The sequence below is a fragment of the Salmo salar genome, chromosome ssa21, assembly GCF_905237065.1.
Source record: "Salmo salar chromosome ssa21, Ssal_v3.1, whole genome shotgun sequence".
NCBI classification, from domain to species: domain Eukaryota; kingdom Metazoa; phylum Chordata; class Actinopteri; order Salmoniformes; family Salmonidae; genus Salmo; species Salmo salar.
Genome location: NC_059462.1, coordinates 24,790,384 through 24,808,495, shown reverse-complemented (window position 1 = coordinate 24,808,495; position 18,112 = coordinate 24,790,384). Strand labels below are relative to the sequence as shown.

At 41.1% G+C, this 18,112-nt stretch overlaps 1 protein-coding gene across 1 annotated transcript in view; it reads left to right on the top strand.

The window, feature by feature from the left end:
* LOC106582013 (SPRY domain-containing protein 7) overlaps positions 1–18,112 on the top strand; it is a 47,689-nt gene that overhangs the window by 12,120 nt on the left and 17,457 nt on the right. The window contains exon 3 of the mRNA XM_014164647.2: positions 9,021–9,187. Within this exon, the coding sequence (XP_014020122.1) occupies positions 9,021–9,187 (167 nt within the window). The remainder of the gene's footprint in view (positions 1–9,020; positions 9,188–18,112) is intronic.

The following is an 18,112-nucleotide window of genomic DNA, read 5'->3' as shown; positions in this document are numbered from 1 at the left end:
ATTGTGTGTAGGCCAGTGACCAAAAATTGAAATGTAATCAATTTTAAATTCAGGCTGTAACACAACATAAGAATTCAGACCCTTTACTCAGTACTTTATGAAGCACCTTTGACTGCGATTACAGCCTTGAGTCTTCTTGGGTTTGATACTACAAGCTTGGCACACATGTATTTGGGGAGTTTCTCCCATTGCAGATCCTCTCAAGCTCTGTCAGGTTGGATGGGGAGCATCGCTGCACAGCTATTTTCAGGTCTCTTCAGAGATGTTAGATCGGGTTCAAGTCCAGGCTCTGGCTGGGCCACTCCAAGGACATTCAGAGACTTGTCCTGAAGCCACTCCTGCGTTGTATTGGCTGTGTGCTTAGGGTTGTTGTCCTGTTGGAAGGTGAACCTTCACCCCAGTATGAGGTCCTGAGTGCTCTGGAGCAAATTTTCATCATTTTCATCAAGGATCTCTGTACTTTGCTCGCTTCATCTTTCCCTCGATCCTGACTAGTCTCCCAGTCCCTGTGGTTGAAAAACATCCCCACAGCATGATGCTGCCACCACCATGCGTCAGCGTAGGGCTGGAGCCAAGTTTCCTCCAGACGTGACGCTTGGCATTCAGGCCAAAGAATTCAATCTTGGTTTCATCAGACAAGAGAATCTTGTTTCTCATCACCTGAGAGCCTTTAGGTGCCTTTTGACAAAATCCGAGTGGGCTGTCAAATGCCTTTTACAGAGGAGTGGCTTCCGTCTGGCCACTCTACCATAAAGGCCTGATTGTAGGAGTGCTGCAGAGATGATTGTCCTTCTGAAAGGTTCTTCTATCTCCACAGAGGCACTCTGGAGCTCTGTCAGAGTGACCATCTGATTTTTGGTCACCTCCCTGACCAAGGCCCTTCTCCCCGATTGCTCAGTTTGTCCGGGGGGCCAGCTCTAGGAAGAGTCTTGGTGGTTCCAAAATTCTTCCATTTAAGAATGATGGAGGCCACTGTGTTCTTGGGGACCTTCAATGCTGCAGACATTTTTTGGTACCCTTCCCCAGATCTGTGCCTTGACACAATCTTATCTCGGAGCTCTACAGACAATTCCTTCAACCTCATGGCTTGGTTTTTGCTCTGACATGCACTGTCAACTGTGGGACCTTGTATAGACAGGTGTGTGCCTTTCCAAATCATGTCCAATCAATTGGATTTACCACAGGTGGACTCCAATCAAGTTGTAGAAACATCAAGGATAATCAATGGAAACAGGATGAGCTCAATTTCGAGTCTCCATAGCAAAGAGTGTGAATATTTATGTAAATAAGGCATTTCTGTTATGCATTTTTTGCAAAAATGTCTAAAAACCTGTTTTCACTTTGTCATTATGGGGTATTGTGTGTAGATTGATGAACAATTTTTATTTATTCCATTTTAGAATAAGGCTGTAACGTAACAAAATGTGGAAAAAGTCAAGGGGTCTGAATACTTTCTGAATGCACTCTATATTGGCATACGGTCATTTTGAAAGCTTTCCTTCTAGTCAATGTTTTGGCTAATGTGATGTGTATATATGTAATTTTTCTCTGATTTGTTGGATATTGGACAATTATATACATTTTTTTTATTTCTGTTCTATTAAATGTCTGTGTGAACTGAGAGGAGCCTAAAAACCTACAGCTGGCATTCCATAGATAAGATGTGGTGGATGTCACCGAGATGGAAGAGAGGAAGGCCTCAGTATTCCTAATTGTCCTGGAATCTGGGAGACAACAGATGCCGGCACCCCTGTGCGTCACGGTTGGGATGGTATTCTTCGGCTTCCAAGCCTCGCTCTTTTTCCTCCAAACATAACGATGGTCATTATGGCCAAATGGTTCTATTTTTGTTTCATCAGACCAGAGGACATTTCTCCAAAAAACATGATCTTTGTCCCCATGTGCAGTTGCAAACCGTAGTCTGGCTTTTTTATGGCGGTTTCGGAGCAGTGGCTTCTTCCTTGCTGAGCGACCTTTCAGGTTATGTCAATATAGGACTCGTTTTACTGTGGATATAGATACTTTTGTACCTGTTTCCTCTAGCATCTTCACAAGGTCCTTTGCTGTTGTTCTGGGATTGATTTGCACTTTCCGCACCAAAGTACGTTAATCTCTAGGAGACAGAACGTGTCTCCTTCCTGAGCGGTATGACAGCTGCGTGGTTCGATGGTGTTTATACTTGCGTACTATTGTTTGTACAGATGAACGTGGTACCCTCAGGCATTTGGAAATTGCTCCCAAGGATGAACCAGACTTGTGGAGGTCTACCATTTTTTTTTCTGAGGTCTTGGCTGATTTCTTTTGATTTTCCCATGATGTCAAGCAAAGAGGCACTGAGTTAGAATGTAGGCCTTGAAATACATCCACAGGTACACCTCCAATTGACTCAAATGATGTCAATTAGACTATCAGAAGCTTCTAAAGCTATGACATCATTTTCTGGAATTTTCCAAGCTGTTTAAAGGCACAGTCAACTTAGTGCATGTAAACATCTGACCCACTTGAATTGTGATACAGCAAACTATAAGTGAAATAATCTGTCTGTAAACAATTGTTGGAAAAATTACTTGTGTCATGAACAAAGTAGATGTCCTAACTGACTTGCCAAAACCATAGTTTGTTAACAAGAAATTTGTGGAGTGGTTGAAAACAAGTTTTAATGACTCCAACCTAAGTGTATGTAAACTTCCGACTTAAAGTGTATATAAGAAACAGCATGGTCTGTAACGGGAAGGCTACTCGGCCCATTTTCACTATTGTAATAATTCATCGATGTTAAATAAAGATGATTATAACGTATGAATTTCCACGACACTAGCTTTGACAGTTTTTTTTTTTACAGCTTTCCAGTATGGTTCCAGCAACTATGGTGGGTGTGTAACCAGGCTGGTGCAGTATAGCTCGGCTTGGCTCAAAAGGAGTATTAGCAATGGTGTAATGGAGGGTATATGCAGGTATATGACATATACACACTTATTTTTCAGTGGGCATTGCGTATACTCACTTAAATCCCCACGATATGTTCCAAAGTAGTGTAGTGGAGACATATGCCGTATCAATTAATAAAGGCTGATGGAACAGATCAGAATGTTTAGCTTAAACTATTATTTCTTCACATTTTTAAATTGATACAGTTACATATCGGGATATTATTTTTGAAGATATATCGTATCTTACCGTTTTGACTATCGTAATATTAGTTTTACTCTAGTTGGCTGTAACTGTATTTTTTCTTTATAACTTGTTCTCCATCTTCTTTTTACATATGTAGCCAACTTGTTTTCAGCAAACTTATTTCCATGACTGATCAAAACATGGTTCCCTCTTGTCACCTTGCAGCAGACATATGGTGGGCAATATGTTTGGAACATTGAATCGCAATAAAAAAATAAGTTTTGAATCGCGAAAATTGCAATGGATATCGTATCGGCATCTAAGTATTGTGATAATATCGTATTGTGAGGTCCCTGGCAATTTCCAGCCCTATTCAATAGTAGGCCTACTATGAGCCTACTTGCACAGTACAGCTTGGGTTGGCCTGACTGTGAAAGACCAATATGGGATTTATCATTTTAGATCATTCAGAGTGTGTCACTGTTTCTCATAGAATTTTTCACACAGCGCACCTTTCCAGGCCGTTTGGGAAGTTTTTGGCAGAATTTGAGTATACCCACGTCACCACTGGTATTAGACTCTTCATCACACACTGCTATACCAGAAGTCAGGACAGTATGTACAGTGGCTTGCGAAAGTATTCACCCCCCTTAGCATTTTTCCTATTTTGTTGCCTTACAACCTGGAATTAAAATTATTTTTTTGTGGGGTTGTATCATTTGATTTACACAACATGCCTACCACTTTGAAGATGCAAAACATGTTTTATTGTGAACCAAACAAGAAATAAAACCAAAAAAACGGACAACTTATGCGTGCATAACTATTCACCCCCCAAAGTCTAAACTTTGTAGAGACACCTTTTGCAGCAATTACATCTGCAAGTCTCTCGGGGTATGTCTCTATAAGCTTGGCACATCTAGCCACTGAGATTTTCTCAAATTCTTCAAGGAAAAACTGCTCCAGCTCCTTCAAGTTGGATGGGTTCCGCTGGTGTACAGAAATCTTTAAGTCATACCACAGATTCTCAATTGGATTGAGGTCTGGGCTTTGACTAGGCCATTCCAAGACATTTAAATGTTTCCCCTTAAACCACTCGAGTGTTGCTTTAGCAGTATGCTTAGGGTCATTGTCCTGCTGGAAGGTGAACCGCCGTCCCAGTCTCAAATCTCTGGAAGACTGAAGCAGGTTTCCCTCAAGAATATCCCTGTATTTAGCGCTATCCATCATTCCTTCAATTCTGACCAGTTTCCCAGTCCTTGCTGATGAAAAACATCCCCACAGCATGATGCTGCCACCACCATGCTTCACTGTGGGGATAGTGTTCTCGGGGTGATGGGAGGTGTTGGGTTTGCGCCAGACATAGCTTTTTCCTTCATGGCCAAAAAGCTACATTTTAGTCTCATCTGACCAGAGTACCTTCTTCCATATGTTTGGGGAGTCTCCCACATGCCTTTTGGCAACATTTGTTTCTTTAAGCAATGGCTTTTTCTGGCCACTCTTCTGTAAAGCCCAGCTCTGTGGAGTGTACTGCTTAAGGGGGTCCTATGGACAGATACTCCAATCTCCACTGTGGAGCTTTGCAGCTCCTTCAGGGTTATCTTTGGTCTCTTTGTTGCCTCTCTGATTAATGCCCTCCTTGCCTGGTCTGTGAGTTTTGGTGGGCGGGCCTCTCTTAGCAGGTTTGTCGTGGTGCCATATTCGTTATGTTTGGAGGAAAAAGAGCGAGGCTTGGAAGCCGAAGAACACCATCCCAACCGTGACGCACAGGGGTGGCGGCATCATTTTGTGGGTGTGCTTTTCTGCAGGAGGGACTGGTGCACTTCACAAAATAGATGGCATTATGAGAGAGGAAAATTATGTGGATATATTGAAGCAACATCTCAAGACATCTGTCAGGAAGTTAAAGCTTGGTCGCAAATGGGTCTTCCAAATGGACAATGACCCCAAGCATACTTCCAAAGTTGTGGCAAAAGTCAAGGTATTGGACTGGCCATCACAAAGCCCTGACCTCAATCCTATAGAAATTTTGTAGGCAGAACGGAAAAAGCAAGTGCGAGCAAGGAGGCCTACAAACCTGACTCAGTTACACCAGCTCTGTCAGGAGGAATGGGCCAAAATTCACGCAACTTATTGTGGGAAGCTTGTGGAAGGCTACCTAAAACGTTTGACCCAAGTTAAACAATTTAAAGGCAATGCTACCAAATACTAATTGAGTGTATGTAAACTTCTGACCCACTAGGAATGTGATGAAAGAAATAAAAGCTGAAATAAATAATTCTCTCTACTATTATTCTGACATTTCACATTCTTAAAATAATGTGGTGATCCTAACTGACCTAAGACAGGGAATCTTTACTAGGATTAAATGTCAGGAATTGTGAAAAACTGAGTTTAAATGTATATGGCTAAGGTGAACGTAAACGTCCGACTTCAACTGTAGCTGATACCAAGAATGCTCAGTCATGACCATCGTTCATAGAATGGGGGGCACCATAAGCCACTTTGGGTTCATCCTCTGGTGATCTGCTTCTGTTGTCTCCCAGATGCCAGGACAATTAGGAATACTGAGGCCTTCGTTCTATTCCTCTAGGCTATGTCGGTGACATCCACCACATCTTATCTATGGAATGCCAGCTGTAGGTTTTTAGGCTCCTCTCAGTTCACACAGACATTTAATAGAACAGAAATTTAAAAAAAAGTATATAATTGTCCAATATCCAACAAATCAGAGAAAAATTACATATATACACATCACATTAGCCAAAACATTGACTAGAAGGAAAGCTTTCAAAATGACCGTATGCCAATATAGAGTGCATTCAGAAAGTATTCAGACCCCTTGACTTTTTCCACATTTTGTTACGTTACAGCCTTATTCTAAAATGGAATAAATAAAAATTGTTCATCAATCTACACACAATACCCCATAATGACAAAGTGAAAACAGGTTTTTAGACATTTTTGCAAAAAATGCATAACAGAAATGCCTTATTTACATAAATATTCACACTCTTTGCTATGGAGACTCGAAATTGAGCTCATCCTGTTTCCATTGATTATCCTTGATGTTTCTACAACTTGATTGGAGTCCACCTGTGGTAAATCCAATTGATTGGACATGATTTGGAAAGGCACACACCTGTCTATACAAGGTCCCACAGTTGACAGTGCATGTCAGAGCAAAAACCAAGCCATGAGGTTGAAGGAATTGTCTGTAGAGCTCCGAGATAAGATTGTGTCAAGGCACAGATCTGGGGAAGGGTACCAAAAAATGTCTGCAGCATTGAAGGTCCCCAAGAACACAGTGGCCTCCATCATTCTTAAATGGAAGAATTTTGGAACCACCAAGACTCTTCCTAGAGCTGGCCCCCCGGACAAACTGAGCAATCGGGGAGAAGGGCCTTGGTCAGGGAGGTGACCAAAAATCAGATGGTCACTCTGACAGAGCTCCAGAGTGCCTCTGTGGAGATAGAAGAACCTTTCAGAAGGACAATCATCTCTGCAGCACTCCTACAATCAGGCCTTTATGGTAGAGTGGCCAGACGGAAGCCACTCCTCTGTAAAAGGCATTTGACAGCCCACTCGGATTTTGTCAAAAGGCACCTAAAGGCTCTCAGGTGATGAGAAACAAGATTCTCTTGTCTGATGAAACCAAGATTGAATTCTTTGGCCTGAATGCCAAGCGTCACGTCTGGAGGAAACTTGGCTCCAGCCCTACGCTGACGCATGGTGGTGGCAGCATCATGCTGTGGGGATGTTTTTCAACCACAGGGACTGGGAGACTAGTCAGGATCGAGGGAAAGATGAAGCGAGCAAAGTACAGAGATCCTTGATGAAAATGATGAAAATTTGCTCCAGAGCACTCAGGACCTCATACTGGGGTGAAGGTTCACCTTCCAACAGGACAACAACCCTAAGCACACAGCCAATACAACGCAGGAGTGGCTTCAGGACAAGTCTCTGAATGTCCTTGGAGTGGCCCAGCCAGAGCCTGGACTTGAACCCGATCTAACATCTCTGAAGAGACCTGAAAATAGCTGTGCAGCGATGCTCCCCATCCAACCTGACAGAGCTTGAGAGGATCTGCAATGGGAGAAACTCCCCAAATACATGTGTGCCAAGCTTGTAGTATCAAACCCAAGAAGACTCAAGGCTGTAATCACAGTCAAAGGTGCTTCATAAAGTACTGAGTAAAGGGTCTGAATTCTTATGTTGTGTTACAGCCTGAATTTAAAATTGATTACATTTCAATTTTTGGTCACTGGCCTACACACAATACCTCATAAAGTCACAGTGGAATTATGTTCTTAAATTTTTACAAATTAATTAAAGCTGAAATGCTTTCAGTCAATAAGTATTCACCCCCTTTGTTTTTTTAAAAGTCAGTTAAGAACAAATTCTTATTTACCATGACGGCCTAAATACAATGATGGCAAGCCTAAACAAGTTCAGGAGTGAACACTTGCTTAACACGTCACATAATAAGTTGCATAGACTCACTGTGTGTAAAAATAGTGTTCAACAAGATTTTTTTAATGACTACCTCATCTCTGTACCCCACACATACAATTATCTGCAAGGTTCCTCAGTCGAGCAGTGAATTTGAAACACAGACTCAACCACAAAGACCAGGAAGGTTTTCCAATGCCGCACAAAGAAGGTCACCAATTGTTAGATGGGTAAAACATTTTTAAAAAGCAGACATTTGAATATCCCTTTAAGCATGGTGAAGTTATTAATCACACTTTGGATGGTGTATCAATACACCCAGTCACTACAAAGATACAGGCATCCTTCCTAACTCAGTTGCCAGAGAGGAAGGAAACCGCTCAGGGCTTTCACCATGAGACCAATGGTGACTTAAAAAAAAAGTTTGTTTCAGAGTTTTTAATGGCTGTAATAGGAGAACTGAGGCTGGATCAACAACATTGTATTTACTCCACAATACTAACCTAATTTACAGAGTAAAAGGAAAGGAAGCCTGTACAGACCAAAAATATTCCAAAACATGCATCCTGTTTGCAACAAGGCACTAAAATAAAACTGCAAAAAATGTGACAAAGCAATTAACTTTGGTCCTGAATACAAAATGTTATCTTTGGGGCAAGTCCAATACAACACATTACATTACTAAATACCACTCTCCATATTTTCAAGCATAGTAGTGGCTGCCTCATGTTATGGGTATGCTTGTAATCATTAAGGACTGGGGAGTTTTTCAGGATAAAAAAGAAACAGAATGGAGCTAAGCACAGGCAAAATCCTAGAGAAAAACCTGGTTCAGTCTGCTTTCCAACAGACACTGGGCGACAAATTCACTTTTCAGCAGGACAATAAACTAAAACACAAGGCCAAATATACACTGGATTTGCTTACCAAGATCGCTTAAATCTACTTGAAAATATATGGCAAGACTTGTAAATGGTTGAATAGCAAAGATCAACAACCAATTTGACAGAGCTTGAAGAATTCTCAAAATAATAATGGGCAAATATTGTACAATCCAGGTGTGGAACGCTCTTAGAGACCCAGAAGAGAGGCTCTTAGAGACCCAGAAAGACTCACAGCTGTAATCACTGCCAAAGATGATTCTAACATTCAAGGGTGTGAATACTTATGTGATTCTGTATTTTATTTTAAATACATTTGCAAATATTTTTTAAAACATGTTTAGTTTGTCATTATGGGGTATTGTGTGTAGATGGGTGAGAAAAACATATATTTAATCCATTTTGAATTCCGACTGGAACACAACAAAATGTGGATTAAGTCAAGTGGTGTGGATACTTTCTGAAGGCACTGTATTTGCACCTCTGTAACCTTCTTGTGAAATGGTTTAAAAAGCAGCTCAGTGCGGTTTGTGTTGGGAAACTTGTTTTTAAGGTTCTGAACTCTGTGTGCAGGTATATGGGGGATAGGTGTGGCCACTCAGAAGGTGAACCTGAACCAGGTCCCCATGGGGCGGGACATCAACAGCCTTGTCTTGAGGCATGATGGCTCTGTGTACCACAACAACGAGGAGAAAAACCGCCTGCCTGCCAACAGTCTTCCACAGGAGGGGGACATCGTGGTGAGTGGACTGGTTTGGTGGAGCGCAACAAAGTCATAAACGCACTCAAGGTCTATATAAAGTGTCAATAAACATGAGCTATAACAACTCAAACAAAGCAAGGAAAGCACATGGCATACTTGACAAACATAGGCATATTATTATATTCTAATAAACAAAAGGAAGTCCTCAACTCCAGATACATAAGCAAAAAAACTTACTTGCTCAATAATGCATCCAGGTAATGAAGGGAATAAACTTCAAAAGTTAAGAACTATAAACTAACAGTGCAAATATAATTGAACAGCTATATGGAAGCTCAATATCATGGTACTTCTTAATGGTAAGTTTACAAACATATGTTATGGTAAGTATAATCAAAACTTGTATCTCTATGGTAAGTGGTGAAATAAGTATAACTAGTTATAATTGTGATGGCTTAGCAGATGATAAGAAAAGATGATCAGTCTTTACCTAGCTAAAAGAGAAGGAATATAATATCTGGTGTTTACAGGAAACTCATTCTACACCTTTTAGATGAAGTTGGGTGGGGGGATATATTTCTTCCATGGGCAAAGAAACTCAAAAGGGGAGATGATATTAATGAACAATAATAACTGTTCAAAAGGATCCGTAAGGAATGTGGATCCTTTTAAATATGCTATTGGACCATAAACAGATTTGGCTCATTAATCTATACAGTCCAAATAATGATGATCCACGCTTCTTTGAAAAATATATATAATAATGTATCGATCTTACAAGCAATAAATGACTCAATTATTATAGTGGGAGATTATAATACGGTTTTAAGTACCTCGATGGACCTTAAAGGAAATCGCACTAAAAAACGATCACCCTCATGCACTTAAGGAAATCCTGAATATTATGGATATATTGGAACTAGTGGATATATGGAGGCTTAAATATCCTAACCTAGTGAGAGATACAGTACCAGTCAAAAGTTTGGACACACCTTCAAGGGTTTTTATTTATATTTACTATTTTCTACATTGTAGAATAATAGTGAAGACATCAAAACTATGAAATAACACATATGGAATCATGTAGTAAACAAATTAAAATATATTTTATATTTGAGATTCTTCAATGTAGCCACCCTTTGCCTTGATGACATCTCTGCACACTCTTGGCATTCTCTCCACCAGCTTCATGAGGTAGTCACCTGGAATGCTTTTCCAACAGTCTTGAAGGAGTTCCCACATATGCTCAGTACTTGTTGGCTGCTTTTCCTTCACTCTGCGGTCCAACTCATCCCAAACCATCTCATTTGGGGGTTGGGTGATTGGAGGCCAGGTCATCTGATGCAGCCTGGAGGTGTGTTGGGTCATTGTCCTGTTGAAAAACAAATCAAATCAAATTTTAGTGGTCACATACACAGGGTTAGCAGATGTTAATGTGAGTGTAGTGAAATGCTTGTGCTTATAGTTCCGACCGTGCAGTTATATCTAACAAGTAATCTAACAATTTCACAACAACTACCTTATACACAAAAGTTTAAAGGAATGAATAAGAATATGTACATATAAATATATGGATGAGCGATGGCCGAACAGCATAGGCAAGATGCAGTAGATGGTATAGAGTACTGTATATACATATGAGATGAGTAATGTAGGGTATGTAAACATTATATAAAGTGGCATTGTTTAAAGTGACTAGTGATACATTTATTACATCCAATTTTTGATTATTTAAGTGGCTAGAGATTTGAGTCAGTATGTTGGCAGCAGGCACTCAATGTTAGTGATGGCTGTTTAACAGTCTGATGGCCTTGAGATAGAAGCTGTTTTTCAGTCTCTCGGTCCCAGCTTTGATGCACCTGTACTAACCTCGCCTTCTGGATGATAGCGGGGTGAACAGGCAGTGGCTTGGGTGGTTGTTGTCCTTGATTATCTTTTTGGCCTTCCTGTGACATCGGGTGGTGTAGGTGTCCTGGAGGGCAGGTAGTTTGCCCCCGGTGATGTGTTGTGCAGACCTCACTACCCTCTGGAGAGCCTTACGATTGTGGGCGGAGCAGTTGCCGTACCTGGCAGTGATACAGCCTGACCGGATGCTCTTGATTGTGCATCTGTAAAAGTTTGTGTGTTTTTAGTGACAAGCCAAATTTCTTCAGCCTCCTGAGGTTGAAGAGGTGCTGTTGCGCCTTCTTCACCACGTTGTCTGTGTGGGTGGACCATTTCAGTTTGTCCGTGCCGTGTACGCCGAGGAATTGTAAAACTTTCCACCTTCTCCACTACTGTCCCGTCAATGTGGATGGAGGGGTGCTCCCTCTGCTGTTTCCTGAGGTCCACAATCATCTCCTTTGTTTTGTTGACGTTGAGTGTGAGGTTATTTTCCTGACACCACACTCCGAGGGCCCTCACCTCCTCCCTCTAGGCCGTTTCGTCGTTGTTGGTAATCAAGCCTACCACTGTAGTGTCGTCTGCAAACTTGATGATTGAGTTGGAGGCGTGCATGGCCACGCAGTCATGGGTGAACAAGGAGTACAGGAGAGGGCTGAGAACGCACCCTTGTGGGGCCCCAGTGTTGAGAATCAGCGGGATGGAGATGTTGTTTCCTACCCTCACCACCTGGGGGCGGCCCGTCAGAAAGTCCAGGACCCAGTTGCACAGGGCGGGGTCGAGACCCAGGGTCTTGAGCTTAATGACGAGTTTGGAGGGTACTATGGTGTTAAATGCTGAGCTGTAATTGATGAACAGCATTCTTATATAGGTATTCCTCTTGTCCAGATGGGTTAGGGCAGTGTGATTGCGATTGGGTCGTCTGTGGACCTATTGGGGCGGTAAGCAAATTCGAGTGGGTCTAGGGTGTAGTGTGTAGGGTGGAGGTGATATTATGATCCTTGACTAGTCTCTCAAAGCACTTCATGATGACGGAAGTGAGTGCAACGTAGTTTAGCTAGTTTAGCAATCAAACAAGCTAAGCGTCAGTATAGAGACAAAGTAGAGTCGCAATTCAACGGCTCAGACACGAGACTTATGTGGCAGGGTCACGGATTGACTGTAGTAGTTTAGTTCAGTTACCTTAGCTTGCCTGGGAACAGGAACAATTGTGGCCCTCTTGAAGCATGTGGGAACAGCATACTGGTATAGGGATTGATTGAATATGTCCGTAAACACACCATCCAGCTGGTCTGCGCATGCTCTGAGAACGCGGCTAGGGATGCCGTCTGGGTGGCAGCCTTGCAAGGGTTAACACGTTAAAATGTTTTACTCACGTTGGCTGCTGTGAAGGAGAACCCGCAGGTTTTGGTAGCAGGCTGTGTCAGTGGCACTGTATTGTCCTCAAAGTAAGCAAAGAAGTTGTTTAGTTTGTCTGGGAGCAAGACGTCGGTGTCCGCGACGGGGCTGGTTTTCTTTTTGTAATCCGTGATTGACTGTAGACCCTGCCACATACGTCTCGTGTCTGAGCCGTTGAATTGCGACTCTACTTTGTCTCTATACTGACGTTTAGCTTGTTTGATTGCCTTGCAGAGGGAATAGCTACACTGTTTTTATTCGGTCCTGTTTCCGGTCGCCTTGCCATGATTAAAAGCAGTGGTTCGCGCTTTCAGTTTTGCGCAAATGCTGCCATCAATCCATGGTTTCTGGTTGGGGAAGGTTTTAATAGTCACCGTGGGTACAACATCACCAATGCACTTGCTAATAAACTATGCTCACCGAATCAGCGTTTACATCAATGTTGTTGTCTGAGGCTATCCGGAAAATATCCCAGTCCACGTGATCGAAGCAATCTTGAAGCGTGGAATCAAATTGGTCGGACCAGCGTTGAACAGACCTGAGCACGGGTGTTTCCGGTTTTAATTTTTGTCTATAGGCTGGGAGCAACAAAATGGAGTCGTGGTCAGATTTGCCGAAAGGAGGGCGAGGGAGGGCTTTGTATGCTTCGCGGAAGTTAGCGTAGCAATGATCTAGAATTTTGCCAGCCCGGGTCGCGCATTCGATATACTGATAAAACTTAGGAAGCCTTGTTTTCAGATTGTTAAAATTCCCAGCTACAATAAATGCAGCCTCAGGAAATGTGGTTTCCAGTTTACAGAGTCCAATGAAGTTCTTTCAGGGCCGTCGAGGTGTCTGCTTGGGGGGTCGATATACACAGCTGTGATTATAATCGAAGAGAATTCTCTTGGTAGATAATGCGATCGGAATTTGATTGTAAAGAATTCTAGTCAGGTGAACAAAAGGACTTGAGTTCCTGTATGTTGTTATGATCACACCGCGACTCGTTAATCATAAGGCATACACCCCGCCCTTCTTCTTACCAGAGAGATGTTTGTTTCTGTCGGCGTGATGCGTGAAGTAACCGGGTGGCTGTACCGAATCTGATAAGGTATCCTGAGTGAGCCATGTTTCCGTGAAACAGAGAATGTTACAATCTCTGATGTCTCTCTGGAAGGCAACCCTTGCTCGAATTTCGTCTACCTTGTTGTCAAAAGACTGGACATTGGTGAGTAGTATCCTCGGGAGCGGTGAGCGACGTGCCCGTCTATGGAGCCTGACCAGAAGACCGCTCCGTCTGCCCCTTCTGTGGCGCCGTTGTTTTGGGTCGCCTACTGGGATCAGATCCATTGTCCTGGGTGGTAGTCCAAATAGAGGATCCGCTTCAGGAAAGTCGTATTCCTGGTCGTAATGTTGGTAAGTGGACGTTGCTCTTACATCCAATAGTTCTTCCCGGGTGTATGTAATAAGACTTAACATTTCCTGGGGTAACAGTGTAAGAAATAATACATAAAAAACTAAATGATAGTCCCACTAAGCGCAAGCCAGATGGGATAGCATATCGCTGCAGAATGCTGGTTAAGTGTGCCTTGAATTCTAAAATAAATTACCAGAAAAGCACAATCACACCTCCTCAATGCTTCACAGTGGGAACCACACATGCAGAGATCATCCGTTCACCTAATCTGTGTCTCACAAAGACACAGCGGTTGGAACCAGAAATCTCACATTTGGACTCATCAGACCAAAGGACAGATTTTCACCGGTCTAATGTCCATTGCTTGTGTTTCTTGGCCCAAACAAGTCTCCTCTTCTTATTGGTGTCCTTTAGTACTGGTTTCTTTTCAGCAATAGACCATGAAGGCCTGATTCATGCAGTCTCCTCTGAACAGTTGATGTTGAGATGTTTCTGTTACTTGAACTCTGTGAAGCATTTATTTGGGCTGCAATCTGAGGTGCAGTTAACTCTAATGAATGTATCCTCTGCAGCAGAGGTAACTCTGGGTCTTCCTTTCCTGTGGCAGTCCTCATGAGAGCCAGTTTCATCATAGTGCTTGATGGTTTTTGCGACTGCTCTTGAAGAAACTTTCTAAGTTCTTGAAATTTTCTGCATGACTGACCTTCATGTCTTAAAGTAATGATGGACTGTCGTTTTTCTTTGCTTATTTAAGCTGTTCTTGCCATAATATGGAATCTATTTGGTAAAAGACATCTTCTGTATACCACCTCTATCTTGTCACAACGCAACTGATTGGCTCAAACGCATTAAGAAGGAAAGAAATTCCACAAATTAACTTTTAACAAGGCACACCAGGTGACTACCTCATGAAACTGGCTGAGAGAATGCCAAGCGTGTGGAAAGCTGTCATCAAGGCCTCTTAAAAACTTCTTAGGGATCAAATCCCTTTAGCGGGATCGATTTGACAACAGCCAGTGAAAGTGCAGGGCGCCAAATTCAAAACAGCAAAAATCTCATAATTAAAATTCCTCAAACATACAAGTATTATACACCATTTTAAAGATAAGATTCTCATTAATCCAACCACAGTGTCCGATTTCAAAAAGGCTTTACAGCGAAAGCACACCAAACGATTATGTTAGGTCAGCACCTAGAACAAAAAAACATACAGCCATTTTCCAGCCAAAGAGAGGAGTCACAAAAAGCAGAAATAGAGATAAAATTAATCACTAACCTTTGATGATCTTCATCAGATGGCACTCATAGGACTTCATGTTACACAATACATGTATGTTTTGTTCGATAAAGTTCATATTTATCTAGAAAAATCTCAGTTAACGCGCCAATGTAATGTTTTGCATCCAAAACCTTCGGTGACTTTGCAGAGAGCCACATCAATATACAGAAATACATATCATAAACTTTGATAAAATATACAAGTGTTATGCACAGAATTAAAGATACACTTCTCCCTAATGCAACCGCTGTGTCAGATTTCAAAAAAGCTTCACGGTGAAAGCACACTTTGCAATTATCTGAGTACAGCACTCAGACACCAAAAGAAGCTATACAGATACCCGCCATGTTGTGGAGTCAACAGAAGTCAGAAATAGCGTTATAAATATACACTTACCTTTGATGATCTTCATCAGAATGCACTCCCAGGAATCCCAGTTCCACAATAAATGTTTGTTTTGTTCGATAAAGTTCATCTTTATGTCCAAATACCTCTATTTTGTTTGCGTGTTAGGTTCACTATTCCAAATGCAAGGCGCGTGCTTACTAAGTCCAGACGAAATGTCAAAAAAGTTATACTACAGTTTGTAGAAACATGTCAAACGATATATAGAATCAATCTTTAGGATGTTTTTATCATAAATCTTCAATAAAATTCCTACCGGACAATTCCTTTCTCTTTAGGAATGAAGATGAACTCAGCTCGCTCCCAAGGCTGTGTGCGTAACTGAGCTCATGCCTTTTTCTCAGACACCTGGTTCCATCAGCTCTTATTCTCTCCCCATTCACAGTAGAAGCCTGAAACAACGTTGTAAAGACTGTTGACATCTAGTGGAAGCCTTTGGAAGTGCAATATGACCCCACAGACACTGTATGTTGGATAGGGAATCACTTGAAAAACTACAAGCCTCAGATTTCCCACTTCCTGGTTGGATTTGTCTCAGGTTTTCGCCTGCCATATGAGTTCTGTTATACTCACAGACATCATTCAAACAGTTTTAGAAACTTCAGAGTGTTTTCTATCAAAATCTACTAATAATATGCATATCTTAGCTTCTGGGCCTGAGTAGCAGGCAGTTTACTCTGGGCACGCTTTTCATCCGGACGTGAAAATACTGCCCCCTATCCCTAAGAGGTCTTAAGGATCCGCCCCTTTTCTTTTTCAATTTTCGCCTAAAATGTCATGCCCAAATGTAACTGCCTGTAGCTCAGGCCCTGAAGCAAGGATATGCATATTCTTGGTACCATTTGAAAGTCAACACTTTGAAGTTTGTGGAAATGTGAAAGGATTGTAGGAGAATATAACACAATAGATCTGGCTAAAGATAATACAATTTTATTTTAAAACGTTCTTTTGTATTTTCTTTGCACCATCTTTGAAATGGAAGAGAAAGGCCATAATATATTATTACAGCCCCGGTGCAATTTAGATTTTGTCCACTAGATGGCAGCAGTGTATTTTCAAAGTTTTAGACTGATCCAATGAACCATTGTATTTCTGTAAAGGAAATTCTATCAAGACTGCCCAAATGTGCCTAATTTGTTTATTAATAACTTTTCATGTTCAAAATTGTGCACTCTCCTCAAACAATAGCATGATATTCTTTCACTGTAATAGCTACTGTAAATTGGACAGTGCAGTTAGATTAACAAGAATTTAAGCCTTCTGCCAATGTCAGATCTGTCTGTCCTGGGAAATTTTCTTGTGACTTACAACCTCATGCTAATCGCATTAGCCTGCGTTAGCTCAACCATCCCGTGGAAGGGACACCGATCCCGAAGAAGGTATTACATGATTCCACATGTTATTTCATAGTTTTGATGTCTTCACCATTATTTTACAATGTAAAAATATAGAAAAACCCTTGAATGAGTAGGTGTGTCCAAACTTTTGACTGGGGACAGAATGCGGTCAGACCAAATAATTGGTATACACATTACTCTTACAGAATTTCCGCGAGGATATTGGAAACTTAACTAAAGCCTACTGGATGACAACTTGTTTTTAACCAAGACAGAAGAATTTATAACTTACTTTTTCTGACATAACATAGGTACAGCAGACCCCCATATTGTATGGGACACTTTTAAATGTGCCTTTAGAGGCCATGCAATTCAATACTCATCTTTAAAATAAAAACAAATTAGGTCAAAATAGTACTAAAATACAGATAGATAGCGATAACTGTAAAAGAGGCACATAATAAGGTAGAGGAAAAGCAAAAAGAAAGAGGAACTTAATCAAGAAAGATCAAGTGTAATATATTATAAAAAATAAAGCCAACTAGATGGAATATAGGGAAAAATGGAAAACAGGCCTGGTATTCATAGCTGATTTTGAAAAAGGCTTTGATAAAGTATGACTAGAATTTATATATAAATCCATGGACTATTTTAATTTTGGAGAATCTCTTATACAATGGGTTAAAGTTATGTATAGTAGCCACAGTTGTAAACTAGTAACTAATAGCTACTTCTCAAAGTATTAAATTGTCAAAAGGAGTTAAACAGGGTTGTCCACTATCGGCATATCTATTTATTATGGCCATAGAAATGTTAGCTATTAAAATAAGGTCCAACAGTAATATCAAGGGGCTGGAAATCCAGGGCTTAAAGACAAAGGTGTCATTGTACGCTGACGACTCATGTTTTCTTTTAAATCTGCAATATGGATCCCTGCACAGCGTCATAGACGATCGCGATCATTTTTCTAACCTCTCTGGATTACGACCAAACCATGATAAGTGTACCATATTACCTATTGGATCGCTAAAAAATACAACTTTTACATTACTGTGTAGTTTATAAATAAAATGGTCTGACGGTGAAGTGGACATACTCAGTATTCTATCCCGAAAGAAAGAAATGATCTCATTACAATACATTTTCATAGAAAGTTAGCAACAATAGATAAAATCTTGCTATCATGGAAAGGTAAATACTTGTCTAGTTGTGGAAAAATCACCCTGATTTAATTATTTTGTCATATCCCAGTTTACCTATTTACTC